The sequence below is a fragment of the Salmo salar genome, chromosome 16, assembly GCF_965601325.2.
Source record: "Salmo salar chromosome 16, fSalSal1, whole genome shotgun sequence".
Lineage (NCBI taxonomy): Eukaryota > Metazoa > Chordata > Actinopteri > Salmoniformes > Salmonidae > Salmo > Salmo salar.
In genome coordinates, this window is record NC_138306.1 from 65,192,229 (window position 1) to 65,211,050 (window position 18,822).

General features: G+C 43.6%; 1 protein-coding gene across 4 annotated transcripts in view; it reads left to right on the plus strand.

Moving 5' to 3' along the window:
* LOC106574304 (glycogen synthase kinase-3 beta) overlaps positions 1 to 14,213 on the plus strand; it is a 48,144-nt gene extending 33,931 nt beyond the window's left edge. Inside the window, exons 4-11 of one of the 4 annotated variants that reach the window (XM_014150114.3) lie at positions 3,340 to 3,450; positions 4,647 to 4,777; positions 5,167 to 5,273; positions 5,487 to 5,584; positions 6,859 to 6,966; positions 8,911 to 9,118; positions 10,934 to 11,032; positions 11,518 to 14,213. In XM_014150114.3, coding sequence (XP_014005589.2) covers positions 3,340 to 3,450; positions 4,647 to 4,777; positions 5,167 to 5,273; positions 5,487 to 5,584; positions 6,859 to 6,966; positions 8,911 to 9,118; positions 10,934 to 11,032; positions 11,518 to 11,582 — 927 coding nt within the window. In that variant the 3' untranslated portion in view covers positions 11,583 to 14,213. The remainder of the gene's footprint in view (positions 1 to 3,339; positions 3,451 to 4,646; positions 4,778 to 5,166; positions 5,274 to 5,486; positions 5,585 to 6,858; positions 6,967 to 8,910; positions 9,119 to 10,933; positions 11,033 to 11,517) is intronic. The other 3 variants (XM_014150116.3, XM_014150115.3, XM_014150118.3) reach the window with 3 other exon arrangements.
* Positions 14,214 to 18,822: the final 4,609 nt, after the last annotated feature.

Genomic DNA, 18,822 nt, shown 5'->3' on the forward strand with positions numbered 1-18,822 from the left:
AATAAAAACCTCCAGGCTTCTGTCATAACTGTCAATTTATTTATTTTTAAAAATATTAAAATTACGGTGGGCAGTTTTGAAAAAATCTAATCCTTCCCGAATCGTCCTCTGGAATAACGGACGTTCTGGAGTTATAATTACATAACCAACGTTCTCTAGTAATACTAGTCCCATGCCAATAGGTCTTTGTTCAAGTGCATGCAATACATACATGTGTCACGTAAAGAGAGCAAGGGTTGAGGGAATAGGGAATGTTCTTCCTGAACAAATGAGGGATTTTGGTAACATAACTTTACAGTCAGAAATGGCTGTAATTATATTGCAGCTTCAGCAACACGGGCAGTACGATAAGCACTTTGATATTCAGTGGTGGTCACTGCAGCAGGGAGGAGAGAGAGAGACACTTACTGCTTTTTTTTTTACACAGCGCAGCAAGTCTGAGCCTGGCCCGGCACAATCAAATCAAATTGCTGTTCGGACTCCCTCTAGTCATTTGTGTGTCTTAATTATTTAATCAGGCAGTGTGCTTAAAGCATCAGACAAGTTCAGTGAATATATTCGATTTGATTAAAACACATAGGATGTGTCAATATATGGAAAAATACACATTTTAATATTTCGACCCATCGATTGGAACAGACGACTCTTGATCAACCAAGATTTTATTTTTTTGGGGGGGGGGGACAGCCCTAGTTGGGATATACGTGAAGAAGGGGACATTAGGGTTGTGGCATTAAAACCTGTTAATTAAAAAGAAAGAATGCATGTGGTGCATTTATATTTGTGTCATTGTGGCTAGACAGACTGACATTGTGGCCTATGGTGGTGTGCAGTGAAGGTCTATTTGCATAGATAAAGTGACACAGTCAGTCTGCCACTACGACCTGTAGTGTGTGTTTAATGTGATGTGATCCTGCAGCCTGGCACAGTGTGGTGGGCATGCTGACACTGGGTGTCTGGCCTCTGGATGTGGGCCAGAGAGAAACAGAGCCTGCTATGTGACCAGACTAAAGGCTGCTGCTCTACCTTTAAAGAGCCGGCTCCTATTCTGCCCTGCCTTGCCCAGTGACGGTATTACGTCTCTCTGGCTGACCACGGGTGCTTTTCAAGGGGCTTCATCTCCTCGCCTCTTCTTGTGATGGGAGAAAACATTTATACAGTTATTAGGGTATTATTTTGGGTGGGGACTAGGAGAGGAAGCAACTTTACACCATTTAGCCCCAGCCAGACTGAACACCAGGACCTAGTGTCTGGAGGTCTGTACATTGATCTGTGTCCCTGCTTGCCCTTTCCCCTCCTCTGACTGTGACTTCATAGACACATGAGACTGTCTGCTGTGGAAGGGGAGTCACTGTCGTTCCATAGAGAGGGTGGTGCTCATTAGGGCATGCAACAGATTATTATACTTTTTTTAACTGGGTGGTTTGAGCCCTGAAAGCTGGTTGGTTGAAAGCTGTGCTATTTCATGTAATTTTACTGCTCTAATTACATTGGTGACCTAATAGCAATAAGGCACCTTGGTAGTTAGTGGTATATTGCCAATATACCATGGCTAAGGGCTCCACGTTGCATTGTGCCAAAGAACAGCCCTTATACCACACCTCCTCGGGCGTTATTGCTTAACTGTACCATTCCGGAAAATACACAATTGCTACTTGTATACTGTTTAATTCCCACCATCTAATGGTTAATCAGGGTCCTAAGTGGTCTGGCTGAAACAACATCTCATTTAGACGCATGCAGCCATGGCACAAATTGGCACAAATGACATACCCCATCTAAAAAATCACTAATTGTTATGACATTAGTGTCATATTTTTCCAGCCCAACATCATAGCCTACCACATGATTTACAGATAACCTGTGTTTTTCTGAGTTCATTTAGCGAATACTGGCAAATGCATAAAATAGGCAGACACACACACACTGTCACTTGGGACTGAGCAGTTAAGCAGTCACTACCTGTTGCTGTCAAACCAATCATTTATTTACATGGTCAGGGGGGAACAAGGGAAGGATCCAATCACCTGCCTTTTGTGTGGGCCGATGCGCCAATCAGAGGTGAAATTTAGGGGCTGCTGTTGCCGTAGTAAGAAAGGCAGGAGAGTGAGTCATCCTTTGTGTGGGGCTTATTTTAGAGCATGGCTCTATCAGGAAGTGTTTGTGTGTGTGTGTGCGACTGTGTGTCTTGAGAAGACTTAATAAGGCTGAGCACAGGGATCCAACACCTCTAAGCCTGACTTGGCCTTTTTAATTTCCTGTGTGGTAGGAACAGATGATATAGAGTTAAAACATATACACAAATATTTAGAATACCTGCTCTTTCCATGACGTAGACTGACCAGGTGAATCCAGGTGAAAGCTGTGATCCCTTATTGATGTCACTTGTAAAATCCACTTCAGTGTAGATGAAGGGGAGGAGACAGGTTGAAGAAGGATTTTTAAGCCTTGAGACAATTGAGACATGGATTGTGTAATTGTGCCATTCAGAGTGTGAATGGGCAAGACAAACGGGGGTTTTAACAGGGTATGGTATTAGGTGCCAGGCGCACCGGTTTGTGTCAAGAACTGCAACACTGCTGGGTTTTTCATGCTCAACAGTTTCCTGTGTGTATCAAGAATGGTCCAACACCCAAAGGACATCCAGCCAACTTGCCACAACTGTGGGAAGCATTGGAGTCAACATGGGCCAGCATCCCTGTGGAACGCTTTCGACACCTTGTAGAGTCCATGCCCCGACGAATTGAGGCTGTTCTGAGGCCAAACGGGAGGGCTGGGTGGAGGGCATGCAACTCAATATTAGTACACTGTTCTTAATGTTTTGTACACTCAGTGTATATGTGATCATTCTTAATCTTTTAGTGGTTCATTGAAGACATCTGCAGGGACGGATTCATAGAAAAAGTGTGATATCCCATTGCCCTAACTAGAACAGTCATCTGTTCCTCTGATGCCCTGCCAAAAAAAACAACCATCTGACTCCCTTGATGTAAAGTCTAGCTTACGTGTCTCTGCCAGATCATACAGTAACCGTTTTTCTTATTTTTTTTCTCTCTCACTGTCTGTCTGGCCTGCTTAGTCACCCAGCGAGCCCTGGGTCGTGTTCATTAGGCACACGATGGAAAATATGTTTTGCAACGGAAAACGAAAATGTGCCTTTCTTATTGGTCCAGGTAGCGCCTCAACGTTTCAGTTTGTTTTCTTCCGTTTGGTGCCTAATGAACAAGAACCATGTTACATTGTGATCACTCCAAAGGAATTCATACGTGCTTCTAACCTCCTCAGCCAACTGTCCCAAGTCTGACCCATACTCTAAATGTCTCTGCGTGTGTGTTACAGAAGGACGAGGTGTATCTCAACCTGGTTTTGGACTACGTTCCTGAGACTGTGTACAGAGTGGCTAGACACTACAGCCGAGCCAAACAGACCCTCCCCATGGTCTATGTGAAGGTAAGACCCCCTCAAGTCTATCGCTTCATCAAGATACTACTCTCTGTATGTTTCTTTTTAGATCAGTGTTTCTCAACTCAGGTCGAGCACCCAACAGCACACATTTTTGTTGTAGCCCCAGACAAAACACCCAATTTAACTCATCGAGGGCTTGATGATTAATTGACAAGTTGAATCCGATGTTCTTGTCCAGGCCTTTTAATAAAAATGTGTACTGTTTGGGGACTGGAGTTGAGAAACACTGCTTTAGATGCAATATGTGGTAGACATGGGTCAAATACAAACGTCAAATACTTGAGCTGTTCTTGATTTAGTTTGCTCGGTACAGGGCCTCCCGACTGGCGCAGCGGTTTAAGGCACTGCATCGCAGAGCTAGAGGCGTCACTACAGACCCGGGCTCGATCCCAGGCTGTGACCCATGACGCGGCGCACAATTGGCCCAGGGTGTTGGCCGGCCGGGGTGTCCTTGTCCCATCACGCTCTAGTGACTCAATGTGGCGGGGCGATTTCGTGCACGCTGACTTCGGTCGCCAGCTGTAGGGTGTTTCTTCCGACACATTGGTGCGGCTGGCTTCCGGGTTAAGCGAGCAGTGTGTCAAGAAGCAGTGCGGCTTGGCGGGGTCGTGTTTCGGGGGACGCATTGCTCTGGACATTTGCCTCTCTCGAGTCCGTACGGGAGTTGCAGCAATGGGATAAGACTAACTACCAATTGGATATCACGAAATTGGGGAGAAAAAAGGGGTACAAATAAAAATGTTTGCCCGGTACTGTAGAACCAGCAGAATAGTCTCGCGCAATGTGTGGTAGTGGGATGGTTGTGTGTCTGGGCAGGCAGACAGTCCTTTGGGCATTTCCCTCCCGTCCTCCTCATCATGCTGTCCTGCGTCATCGTGTAGCGGCCAGTTGAGATGCCGTCAGCGGCCTTATTATAGCGCCCCCACCGTCTCTGCCTTTCCAACTTGCCACTTAAGGAAGTGGAAGTAGTGGCATAAACAAAGGGCTGGACTGGAGTCAGAGCCAGGGACCGCTGGCTGAGGCTTCTGGGGGATTTGGACATTGGCACGCTGTTATTTTTAGCCCATTGAATTCGAGGGAGCAGGAATTGCCTCTGCTCTATAGGCCTACCACTCATGTCATTATGTGTAGCTAGCTTAGAGCATGTACTAAGTTGTTTGTGTCCACATCTCTCTCTGCAGATGTACATGTACCAGCTCTTCCGGAGCTTGGCCTACATCCATTCCTTTGGGATCTGCCATCGGGACATCAAGCCTCAGAACCTGCTGTTGGACCCGGAGACAGCCGTGCTCAAGCTCTGTGACTTTGGCAGGTGGGCTGGAACATTGAAAGCCATATTGATGGAGGAGCATAGACCCAACCTAGCCCAGCTCATAGAAATATAATTACTAGAATGGACAAAGCCCCTCAGGCTTACACAACAGCAATTTGCTGTGGTCTGTGCCTGAGTTCTAGTAAGAATTTTTATTTGAGATGGACTAGGTTAGGGTTGTGTCTGAAGATGTGTCTGAGAACGTTACTAGCTTCGTTACCTTGCTTCCTCCATCCTTTTTTCCTTTGAGAGGAATTGAGCAAACTGCTAACTGGTATACATAAAAGAAAGTGCAGTTTCAAGTCTCAAATCCTCCTTTTGACCATCCTTACCCACCATCTTTCCTTCCTTCCTGCCTTCCTTCCTTCATCCTTGGTTATCTTTGGCAGTGCGAAGCAGCTGGTCCGTGGTGAGCCCAATGTGTCCTACATCTGCTCACGGTACTACAGAGCCCCCGAGCTCATCTTTGGGGCCACTGACTACACCTCCAGCATAGGTACGCTTCCAATACTAACACCTTAAGCTGACTACACCTCCCATTACTAACACCTTACACTGACTACACCTCCCATTACTAACACCTTACACTGACTACCTACACGTTACACCAACTATACATCCAGCAAATGTACACTCCTACTACTAGTGTGTGTGTGTGGGTGTGCAAGTCTGTGTGTGAGTCCTCACAGTATTTCTCCATCCTCTGCAGATGTATGGTCCGCTGGCTGCGTTCTAGCAGAACTGTTGCTAGGGCAACCCATTTTTCCCGGCGACAGTGGGGTGGATCAGTTGGTGGAGATCATCAAGGTAAAAACACCTGCCTTCAAATGTCAACAGAACGGACGGTAAGCCGGACCGTCAACCAAAAGAATGCACAGAGATACCGTGACGAGATCCTGAGGCCCATTGTCGTGCCATTCATCCGCCTCCATCACCTCATGTTTCAGCATAAGGCATGGCCCCATGTCGCAAGGATCTGTACACAATTCCCTGGATGCTGAAAATGTCCCAGGTCTTCCATGGCCTGCATACCAGACATGTCACCTATTGAGCATGTTTGGGATGCTCTGGATCAACCTGTACGACAGCTCTTTCCAGTTCCCGCAAATATCCAGCAACTTCTCACAGCCATTGTAGAGGAGTAGGACAACATTCCACAGGCCACAATCAAAAGCCAACTATGCGAAGGAGATGTGTGCATAAGTTAAATGGTGGTCACATCAGATACTGACTGGTTTTCTGATCCACGTCCCTACCTTTTCTTTTAAGGTTTCTGTAACCAACAGATGCATATCTGTATTCCCTGTCATGTGAAATCCATAGATTAGGGCCTAATTTATTTATTTAAAATGACTTATTTCCTTATATGAACTGTAACTCACTAAAATCGTTGACATTTTTGCATGTTGCGTTTTATATTTTTGTTTAGTGTACATATTGTACATAAAACATCAAATATTTGTTATATACACGCATATAAAATATTGATGAAAAAATGTATTTTCAGGACACACTTAAAATTAATGATCAAGCAAAACAAAACCTGTATGTGAATGTGAATATTATGTCATTAATCGCTTACATTTAAGTACTACATTTCCCAGAATGCATTAGTTTATCCCTCAAGTTGACCCTAGAGCCAAACAAAAAGAAGCCAAACAAATGAAATGGTTGGTGGAAATATAATTGGCTATTCTAAGCACTAAGGTTAAGAGTATGAGCATTGTTTCTAGAGAAAACCAATGTATTCTTTGGTATCTGTGTGACCTGTCAGATTCAATGAGTCTCTCATGTTCTATGACTGAGTGGAATTTCTTTGAGTTAAATTATATTTCCTGCCACTCAAATTCTACATCCTGTGGGGTGTGGCCATTCCAATTTAGAATTTCAACTGATGAGTTGAATGGGAGTCAATTCCCAAATTTGGAATTGAGAATAACCCTGGTGGTAATGTAACTAATGTCATGAGTGATTAACTTCTGTTTTGCCATGCAAGTACCAAGTACACACCTGATACTTCAAATGTACATAGTTGTACATATCGATGGGAAAACGGTTCCTCTGTCTCCGTGTCTCCCCAGGTTCTCGGCACTCCCACTCGGGAGCAGATCAGAGAGATGAATCCCAACTACACTGAGTTTAAGTTCCCTCAGATCAAGGCACACCCATGGACTAAGGTGAGTCAACAGGTACAGGAACTGTTTTTTACTATTTTAAAATCTCAGTCGCCTACATCTGAGTGTCTTCTTTCTCTGTCGCTGAGTGAAAATGTAATTTAAGAGGAAGTTCGGATTCTCCCCGTCTTCAAATCTCACTCATGCATCAGTGAACTCCAGTGTTCTTGAGTTAAGCATGTTAAACACTTTCACACGGTCACCAGCCCCAGGGGCAAGCAGAGGAACAGCAGTGTACACACAAATACTCACACAGAGCTCATTTTAGAATCTGCAGGTTGAACAGCATGTGCTCAGTGGGTGCAGGACTCACAATGTACCTCGCCACATTGGTGACAAAAGGGACAGCTGGTCCAAATTCGCTGACTATTGCTCTCCCCATAGGCTCTAACCCTTGAGTGTTTCCACATCTGAAGGGTTGGATAAGTATTCCACCTTTCCAAATCTGCACACATCGAAGGGTTACATGCTCATTGGTTTTTAGGAGCATATACCCACGTGGGTGATTGAAAAATGAACTTAGGTCCACACTCCGGTCGGTTGTAGTAATGCTGTAAAGTTGGTTGCCAACCGTCATATAAAGTCCAAAGAAGCCTGAAGGAAGGAGGAGAGATGACGGGAAACGTATTCGGTTTACCGTTTTTATCTGTGGATTAATTGTCGGAGTAGAGGACCTTGTGCATTTCAGGTAAAATAACAACCCAATGTTTATATACCAGGACAAATTAGCTAGCAACGGCAAACTTGCTAGCTAAATTGCTATAAATGTTTAATGCTTTTTGACCTGTACCCAAATTAATATAATTGGTTCAGAGTTTGTTTTGATATTTCAACCTGCGTGTCCTGATCGCTTCTGGTGTGGGTGAACAAAATCAACTTGCGCGCGATGGCGCATGCGGTTTGGTCAGTATGTTAGGGCCAAGGGGAAGGGATACAGTTAGGGAGGTAATTGGGACTGCAATATTTGGCCCATGGTTTTACACCAGCTCTCTCCTCTGCAAGAGACAATTTATGCTTGATCTGAAAATGTGGTCGAAGGTGCCGTGTGGGTGGTGTGGCCAAGTTGAGCTCCGTACTGCATCTCTTTGCGCCTTTCAAATTCTGTAACAATGCGGAGGGCTCCGTATGGCTCCGCATTGACATGATTGGTTGATGGTAGGAGAGGGCAGGAGGTCCTGTATAAACACAAACTCACGTCTTCCTTCAAAATAGCTCTGCGCTGCTCGGTGAAGCGTAAGAAGTATGAATGCCCTGACTTCTGCAGAGGCCGTATCACCTTAAATGCTGCACGACCAATGCAGAGATTGGGATTGACCATGTAGCGCCTTTAAGATATGTTTATACTCCCTCTGGGGGTGTAGTACTGCACTGCACAGTCCTCTGGCCTGTTGGTGTCTGAATAAAAGTGAATCTACTAGACATTTTAGGTCCCACTTTAAACAGTCACTTCAAAGGTTTAATGAAGCCTTTATAAACCCTTAATAAGTCTATAAATGCTTCAGAAACCATTCGTAGGCAAAAAAACATCAGATGTAAGAACCATATATATGTATATATATATATATATATATATATATACATATACACTAATATATATGTAAAGTTGTTTAAAGTGGAGCAAGATTTTAAAACCCTGTCATTACACCTGTAGTGTCGTGTATATACAGTGCCTAGTGAAAGTCTTCACCCTTGCACATTTTGCAGCCTTAGATTTAAATGGAAAAAAAATTATATTGGGATTTTGCACAGGCACTGTATAATATTTAGCTGTCATTGGTTTACCAGGTGTAGGGTGAAGTTGTCTCTGGACGCTGATCTTTGATCAGTTTTGCATATTCCCCACTAATGCTTAAGGTTAGGATTGGGGGAAGCTGATCCTAGATCTGTACCTAGGGTAATCTTCACCCAGGAGCTTTAGCCGACGTGTCACCTCTAACCTGTGTCATTGACCGGTTTCAGCCTTGTGTGATTGGCTCTCAGGTGTTCCGGCCGCGCACACCCCCTGAGGCCATCGCTCTGTGCTCGCGGCTGCTGGAGTACACGCCCACAGCGCGCTTCACGCCCCTGGAGGCCTGTGCCCACACCTTTTTCGACGAGCTCCGGGACCCCAACCTCAAGCTGCCCAACGGGCGCGAGAAGCCCCTGCTCTTCAACTTCTCCACACAGGGTATGGATGGAGCTCAGACACAGCTCTGTATCTCCTACAGAATTACTAGAATGGACAAAGCCCCTCAGACCACTCCAAATTTGACTGGAACACTCATGGGACCACTAAATATGGATGCCAGTCTACTCATCACAGAACTTTGACTTGAATAGGAATGTCTGTTCTAGTAATTGTATTTCTATACATGCCAAATTTGACTACTGATTAGCGTGGTGGTTGATAATGGGGAATGTGACGATTACTCCATTAGATAATTGTGATTAAGATTGCAATTTGATCACAGTGAATTAATGCTGTGACTATGATTGATGTAATTGTGTCACTATTCCTTGCTGCTTTGTAATACAGGGCTCCCTTGTAAAAGAGAGCTTGGTCTCCATGGCCCTGCTAAAATAAAGGTTAAATATGCAATGATGGTGAATGTGAAAGTTGGCCCTGTGGTTGTAGGCCAAATGGTAGGATGTGTGTCTATAGGTAACTGTATTTGGGTAGTTGGTTCTGTGGTTGTAGGCCAAATGGTAGGATGTGTGTCTATAGGTAACTGTATTTGGGTAGTTGGCTCTGTGGTTGTAGGCCAAATGGTAGGATGTGTGTCTATAGGTAACTGTATTTGGGTAGTTGGTTCTGTGGTTGTAGGCCAAATGGTAGGATGTGTGTCTATAGGTAACTGTATTTGGGTAGTTGGCTCTGTGGTTGTAGGCCAAATGGTAGGATGTGTGTCTATAGGTAACTGTATTTGGGTAGTTGGTTCTGTGGTTGTAGGCCAAATGGTAGGATGTGTGTCTATAGGTAACTGTATTTGGGTAGTTGGTTCTGTGGTTGTAGGCCAAATGGTAGGATGTGTGTCTATAGGTAACTGTATTTGGGTAGAGAGCCCTGTGGTTGTAGGCCAAATGGTAGGATGTGTGTCTATAGGTAACTGTATTTGGGTAGTTGGTTCTGTGGTTGTAGGCCAAATGGTAGGATGTGTGTCTATAGGTAACTGTATTTGGGTAGTTGGCTCTGTGGTTGTAGGCCAAATGGTAGGATGTGTGTCTATAGGTAACTGTATTTGGGTAGTTGGTTCTGTGGTTGTAGGCCAAATGGTAGGATGTGTGTCTATAGGTAACTGTATTTGGGTAGTTGGTTCTGTGGTTGTAGGCCAAATGGTAGGATGTGTGTCTATAGGTAACTGTATTTGGGTAGTTGGTTCTGTGGTTGTAGGCCAAATGGTAGGATGTGTGTCTATAGGTAACTGTATTTGGGTAGTTGGTTCTGTGGTTGTAGGCCAAATGGTAGGATGTGTGTCTATAGGTAACTGTATTTGGGTAGTTGGTTCTGTGGTTGTAGGCCAAATGGTAGGATGTGTGTCTATAGGTAACTGTATTTGGGTAGTTGGTTCTGTGGTTGTAGGCCAAATGGTAGGATGTGTGTCTATAGGTAACTGTATTTGGGTAGTTGGCTCTGTGGTTGTAACTGGTAGATGTGGTTGTATCCTGACTCTCCACCCTTCTCACAAAGTGTGCACTTTCACACTTCTTGTCGTGGATGTGACATGGATGGAAACGCCCTCTAGTCACTATTTACACCAATCCAACTCTTTTAAATCCATGATGGCGAGTGTGCAAGTGCAAACTTTGGGAGTATGCAAATGTTGTCCATAGACAGAATGTGACTTACTGAATTTGAGGATGGTGATTGATTACGACGTGGTCATCAATGCATGCTGTGACTCCGGTAGGATGGTGGAGGTAGTCGGGTCTGTAGTTGTAAATCTAAGATGTGCTCTCTGTCTATAGGTGATTGTGTGTGGTGTTTCTTTCTCTCTGCTTCCAGAGTTGTCCAGTAACCCCTCCCTAGCCTCCATCCTCATCCCCGCCCACGCCCGGAATCAGCCCGGGGCCTTCACCCCTACCAACGCCTCCGCACCCTCAGGTCAGTACACCCCCCACCCCCCTGTCTTTCTCTCTCTCTGTCTCTCTCTCACCCTGTCTCTCGTGTCTCTCTCACCCTGCCTCTCCCACTATTGCCATTCCTAAATCAACCCCTGGACACATTTGTATATCTGACAGGGTTGGATAGGTGTAAACTAGGGTTCTTGTGGCAGGGGCTAGGGGTCAGTGGAGGATTGGGAACCTCTCTCTCTCCTCCTCTGTCCTCACCCTCACCTCTCAGGACTCCTGGCTAGAGTCTCTTCTCAGTACTAACCAGGGCCCGCGTTCACAATGCGTCCCAGAGTATAGCGTCTAGAGAGCTGATTTAGGACCAGATTTCCCTGTTACAAAATAATGAATAACTTGATATGGAAAGGGTGGACCTGATCCCAGATCAGCACTGTTACTCTGAGACGCTTTGTGAATAAGGGCCCAGAGCTCCCCTCATTAAAGGCGAGTAGTGTAACGTACTGCTTCCATTTCCAGATGCCAACAGCGGAGACCGTGGCCATACCACCAACGCTGCCTCCGCCTCCAACGCCTCCACCTGAGCCCTCTTCCTGACCCGTCTGCCAGCTGCCCATGCCCCAGCTCCTGGACAACAACAGTGGCATGGCTGCACACCAACCAACTAATAAAGCAAAGCAAGAAAACTGACACCCGACAAAGATGAACGCAAGGAAAACCGAATCGGAACTTCGTTATTCCCCTACCACCTCCACCCTCTCCTCGCCCATCGTTTTAATGTTTGTTTATTTATTTGTACAAAAAGGACAACCGTGATATGTTCTCAACCGTGATATGTTCTCGCTGCTCTTCATCTTTCTGTGCTTTGAAGAGGAGGGGACTGAGTGCGGGTGTGTTTAGTGTAGACATAATGTATAGCTAAATAAGTATACAAAAGTACTCTTCCTTTTTTCTTATGCTACGTATAGTCACCCACTCTCTGTGTAGGAGAGGCCTCTACATGCATCCTGCAACAGCCTTACGTTCAGACTGTGGCCCCTTGGGGCCCCTGTTGACCCCACCCATTCATACATATACATCTGAGGACCTTGATGACATTGTGACTTTTAATAGTTGACCTCGATATCTGTCTGTGTTCAATGTACACATACACAGTTGATATATTGTAGAATTGTGTCAGCTACTCTCTCTCTCCCGGTTCCAAAATCACAATTCTGCTACTGTATGCAGCACCATTTTGTGATTCTGCTCGTAAGGCAACAGTTGTCTCGCACCTCCGCATGTTTTTTGGGTTCGTCCCCGTTTTAGCTGCAGAAATGAGTTTTACCCCGTTTTTCCCCTACGGGTAATGCCGTACCGACAAAACTTTGCCAGAACAGACCTAAGAGCAAGAGATTCTGCTGGTCTTTCATGTGATTTCAATGAAGACCACGACCTCTGTTTTACTTTTCCTGCTGCTTGTCAGATAGACATTATGACTAGTAAAGCCTGGTATTGTTCTGTTTCTTGTTAGGATGGGGTGGGTTTCGGGGACTGGCTATGAAGGATGCTTGGATGAGGGCGTATGCTGTTGATTGTGCTGCATTTCATCACAATCTTTCTTTGTTACCATTCTGTGTCCGAATGTTCCCTATAATTTAGTGCACTGCTTTTGACCACAGTCCACATAGCTCTGGGCAAAAGTAGTAGGGAATAGGGTGTCATTTCAGACGCAGCCCTATGTAATTTTAAACCACTGTTGGAAGTCCTTCCTCATTCTGACTTCACCCTTTCCTGCTCTCCTTTTGCAACTGAAAGTCCTTCCATCCCATCTCTCAACACTTTGAAGACCTATACAAAAAGTACACACAAATGTGTATGTATTTATGTAAGTAGATGCTCCTCACCAAACTGGCTTACGTGTGCGTGTCTTCCTGTGGTATGTATGGTATGTAAATAGGCAGACCCAAGAACTGTTAACGAGCAAAAACAAAACAAAAATGAATGATATAAAGCAGAATACAAAAGAAAAAAACATTCAGGTTAAAAGTTATTGTATAGTCAAACTGTAGATCAGCTTTGTTTTTCTCCTCCAGCCATGTAGTTCAATCTCAACTGTACAGTAGGTGCCAGCTGTATCATTGTAAGAATAACCAGTAATGTATCCAACTCCTATAGGTTGGAGTGCCTTTGCTTCCACTCGTTCGCTCCTCTCTTCCCCAGGTCTCCTCCCTCTATGGTCCTACTTGGAGGCTCTGTTGTGAAATTGCCCTTATGCACAGATCTAGGATCAGCTTGGCCTCCCGAAATCCTAACCATAGTGGGGAAACACAAAACTGACTCGAGACCAGCGTACAGGGCAGCTTCACCCTATTCCTTCGTGGAGTGCTGTTGACTTCCCCTTTCCACCTCTCTGATCTTTCATGTTCCGCAAAGCCAGGCGTCACGCAGACCACACTCATCACATCACCTCGTCACTGTTTCTTTTTGTACGATTGGCTATGTGTCTTTGACTTTGGGATCCCCTTTGGTGGTGGTGAGTTGGGGGAGTTGTATCATTGATTTTCTCAGACACTTTAAAAATACATTCTCTTTCCAGGAAGGTTTGGGGTGGGTTTTAAAATGTGTTTTTATGGTTTTATGAGCGATGCACGTACAACCCCACATGGTTCAGGGGGGGAAGTCTTGTCGTATTCAGTATTACTTTCTCAACTATGGCAATAAACAATTTGTCTGTAGGATTTGTGTGTCCACATTCTCAACAGCACTCTGGGAGAGATGTTATGTAGCACCGATCCTTCATGTTTTTTTATGACATTTTTTAAAGCATATATTTGTATGCTTGCTTGTAATATTTGCATCCGTAAATGTGTTGCTATCCAATCATTTGGCCTGTAAAACAAACAATGTGACCACTTCTTGTGACTTTAAGGATAATATATGTACAAAACACAATGTTTAAAAAATATATATATTAAAAAAAAAAGAAAAAAAGGACTGGGTTATATTCCGAAATTAAGAATTTACAACAGAAAAAACTAACACTACTACTTGAATGCCTCTGTGACTGAAATTTTGATTTCATTTTGAATATAAACCTTTTGTTCTGTGAAGGTATGCTTAATGTCCCCTCTCCCTGTAAATATTTCTGTCTCTGTGACTTGGTTCAGAGAAATAGTTACCTGGTACTGTAATTTGCATTAAATAAACAGTAGGTTAGCCTGGAAATGAACAAACTGTGTCATGTCTTTTGTTATGTTCTCATATGCTACCTGGGTTGTGTTTAGAACAGAGAAAACATTGAAACAGAGTTACTTGAACTTGTATAAGAACACACGTATTTGTTATTCCGTTGCAAAACATTTTCTACAGTACGTTCCCTACTGAGCACGACCCTGTTGTTATCTCAAAGTTGGATGTGTTCCAGTAGGATTAGCCTATCCCATGGTCCTGGTGACGCGCTTGTTTTGAGCCCAAAATTAAGAAAATCTGTCAAATTATAAAATGCAAATCTACCACAGGTTGTGGATTAAGGTATTATAATATAGATAGTTGGACTCACTTCTACATTCCTCTTTCTAAGAAGGGGATTAACATTAAATACATTTCAAATGAACAAAATACATTTCATTTTCAGATTTCACATATATTTCCTTGTTCCCTTAATTTCCTCACCTTTCTGCAGTATTTACACATTTGCCTGAACAATTTACATAAATGTTTTTGAATCTTCATTTAAAGAAATACTGGTGTTAATCTGGATTTGAGGAACTGCTGAACACAGTTGATTTGGATGGTTCTGGATACATTATTAAATATAACAGTACTGCCTCTTCAGTGGTCTGTCTGTTCAATACAAAAGAGCGGTCATTTCCGTTCTTAAAAAATGTACAAGTGACAGACTGCTGCTGATAACAATTTAATACTTTTTTTTTTGCAGGTGTTACGCGTTCGTAAATTCATCAGTTCTTCTGCGCTCTGGCACACTCAGACGAAAGTGCTCTGAATTGGAGTAGATAGCCCGAGTGAATTTACGAAGGCGCCCAATGTGACCTACCTGTGTTGAACTGCGTTCCCTCATATTTAAACACTAGCGGCACGCCACTCTACGGGTGGTACATATTTGTGGCATCACAGTCACAAAATAATCAAAAATACAAAACACAGTGGAATCTAAAGTAGCCTACCCCATAGACCTGAATGATGCACTTCTTTTGAGCCCAAAATTGTAGGACGCAAATTCGCCATGCACCAGTTTATGGCTTATGGTATAATAGGTCTAATGTAGATGTTTGCAACTTCAATATATATCATCAGTAAATGTCTAATATAGATTAATCGCAACCTATACAATGTATGTAACGGAGTTGAAAATGACACCAGGGTATTGCTGCTATTCAAGTCAAGGACTGTTGAGCCAAACGGAGGGTACTTCAAGCCGTCTTTCAATGCTAATTTGACTGTTACAATATTATCATATTGAGGAACATAATGTGAAGACATTTTCATTGTCCGAATGTGGCTTTAAGAGACTTCACAATCAGAGATAGAGAGTTGATACACTTTTTGAAATAATGCTGCAGGACATTCACAGGACAGTAAGTCAGACAAACCAGGATTCTGTTTTATGTGTTAGTTCGGTCTTCTCTGCTCTGCTACAACGAGGGATTCCATATTGAACTGAACCCAGATCCCCTCAAACCAATCAGATCAGTTTCCTTTTATTCCCAAAACTAGGAACTCTGTGTAGAATAGCAGTGTAGATGTGAGATATTACCTGATAAGTGTATTTTTTCAATCAATGTCTGAGCAAGTGAATCAGTTGTTGTTCCCATTTCAATCAAACATTTGTAGACTACATTAGAATGACTCACTATGTCTGTGAAAAAAACTTTATGAAAAAATCTTGTCAAAAAGCTTTTGCTTCAAATGTTTTCTTTGTGTGTAATTATTGACTTTAATTACTTACTACTTACCCTCTGGTGGTTTTATCCGTGTAGGATAAATACTTCCACAGCATTATGAGTAAATATAGAAAGTATAAAGATCTACTGAGAGATATTCTTCTCTTTCCAGATAATGTGTTTAGTTTATATTTATATTATATGATATTCCCGTCTGTTTCTTGGTAATAACAGAATCATAACTGGAAAAACAACTCAAAAGTTTCTCAAAATCCAAAACTGCAGCCCAGAAAACAGAATGGCCATAGGGTAGTTCGTGCCAAAAAAAACAAGCCTCTTAAGAAATGTTATGATATTTTGTAAAAAATTATAATTTGGCTAATGGGCAGCTGTCCCATTTAAAACACTGGCTCAAAATAGTTTAGTGGACTGGCCCATTTGCCTCTGGTGGGCCAGTGTGTCAGATATGGCCAGGCCGATTTATTGATAGTATTCATCCCCTGCTACATTTTTAACACAACATTTCAGTATAATTTATAACAACCACTTCCAACTCATGTTCAATTTGATCAGACTAAGATGTTTGAATGTTTTGAAAATAGTTCAGCTGTTAGTGCCCGTTTATGTGAATGTATCATGCGTGTTCTTCAACAGTCATTCATTTTGACAGCTTGTAATTCAGACATTTTTACTAATGGAATAACGCGCAATCTGGCGCACCCCAAGAAAAGCTTGATGGGCCTCTACACTAAGTGGAACAGGGAGAAGTACAACAATGTGATGATCAAGAACGTTGTCAAACTGTGTCAGATCCAGGCCCATCATGCTGTCCTGGAGGTAACAGCTTATGTGATACACTTATACCTATTTCAGACAGAAGATGTGGTTACCTGTATAAAATACAAAGCAATGTTTATATGACTTCCTTTCAAACCCTTATGTATCACTTTCTTGCAGGTACTGAATACCCATTTTATACTGTATCAGTCGGTAACTGCAAAATTGGGAGGGGTGGGGGGCTGTTGTTAAACCATGGGGCTGTTTGCAATTCAAATTTGGGACATGTTAAATAATGGAAGGGTTAATGAATTTACCTGCAAAAAAGTTGAGGACCATTCACCCAGACCCGATACCTGTATTTTGGTTACAGGGTTTGTGAAAATGCAGGTTTCATGGCTCGGTCTCAAGGTGGGATTTAATATACCTTGTTTTATGACACCACATCCCTTTCAGATACACAAAAAGCAGGTAGAAAGAAGATGGGATTTCTGTCTGTGTATGAAAGGGGTATTACTTTATTTCACACATACTTACATTTGAGTAATTTAGCAGACACTCTTATCCAGACAGCAGTGAGTGGATACATTTTCATACTGGTCCCCCAAAGGGGTTGAACCCACAACCCTAGCGTTGCAAGCACCATGCTCTTCCAACTGACCGCACGCGCACACACACACACACACACACACACACACACACACACACACACACACACACACACACACACACACACACACACACACACACACACACACACACACACACACACACACCAATTGATCCAGTGCCATCAAATCTACTCTGTCCTCCAGGTTGGCTTTGGTCCAGGCCTGGGGCTCCAGGAGGCTTTGAAGTACCTGACGGACCCCAGGGGCAGGCTGTTCGGCCTGGACATCTCAGAGTACATGCACAAGGTGTCCCGGGAGCGTCTAGGCCCTCAGCTGGCCTCGTGGAGGGTCCACCTGCTCCAGGGCAGGGTGGAGTGTATTCCCCTCCCGGACCACTGCATTGATGGAGTCTTCCACTCCAACTGCCACCTCTACTGGCCGGACATGGCCACCGCCACCGCCGAACTGCTCCGTATCATGAGTCCAGGTTAGTGTAAGCGTGGCACACACAAGCTGCAATTCCTTATTGAAAACAGTAGAGGGCAGTAGAGTAGCCTATACTGAAGACAGTATTTCAGTGCACAGCACGGAACCTGTTGGTGTTGTCTCTCTGTATGACGGTTAATACAACCATTGAAATAGAAGAATCATTCTAATTCTATGAATACAACCTCCTCCATTTCTTCCACCCCGGTAGGAGGGAAGATGTTGGCCACGTGTGACCTGGGCTTCCTGCGTCATGGGGTGGAGCATGGCTTCTTCAAGGGCAAGACAGTGGAGCCTGAGCCCTACCTGCAGGCCCTGAGGGCTTTTGGCTTCCTGAGGGTCAGCATGAAGGACCTGATGGACGAGGGTAAGAGCTTCCAGGTCATCTACACTTCTCCACCTCCCTCCACCAACGAGACTCAGACCAGTTAGGGACACTTTGTGTGCACACTCCGGATGTGTTTGATGGATATAACAGCATGTTGTGTGTCATAAAAACAAATGTTGCTTCCAAAAGAGTACATCTGTTCATACTCAAGGTTTTATATTGAGCACTTGTATGTTACTGTGATGATTGGTTGTCAGAAATAATTTATGAATAAAAGTATTTACCTGTCATTCACTTTGCATGGGAGGGCTATTCACAGTACAAGCCTTAACTAGTAAGGTTTTTTGGTGACCACAGAGCGCACAGTCACCTAGTGTTAAATAGCAGGTTTACATGTTGAGGATTTTGTTATAGGTGACAAATGCATGTATGTTCAACAATTCATTTGATTCTAATATTCACTTATTTGCATGACAGATTTCTGTCTATAAAAAGCAATCAATCATTCAAACAGGGTCTCACAGTCCCATCTCCAAATAGACTGCATTTGAAGGAAACAAAAATATCAAGACATTAGAAAATGTGGGTGAGCTATCTGATCTGCAGTATCTGAAGTCAAAACAAGACCTTGGTTTTTAAATGCAATGGTTGTACTGCTTTTTCTGACCTTCAGCAGAGCGTTTGGCACCACTCAGTGGGCCGTAGGGAACTCTGCGAGGGAGGTGGTGTTCAGGTATGT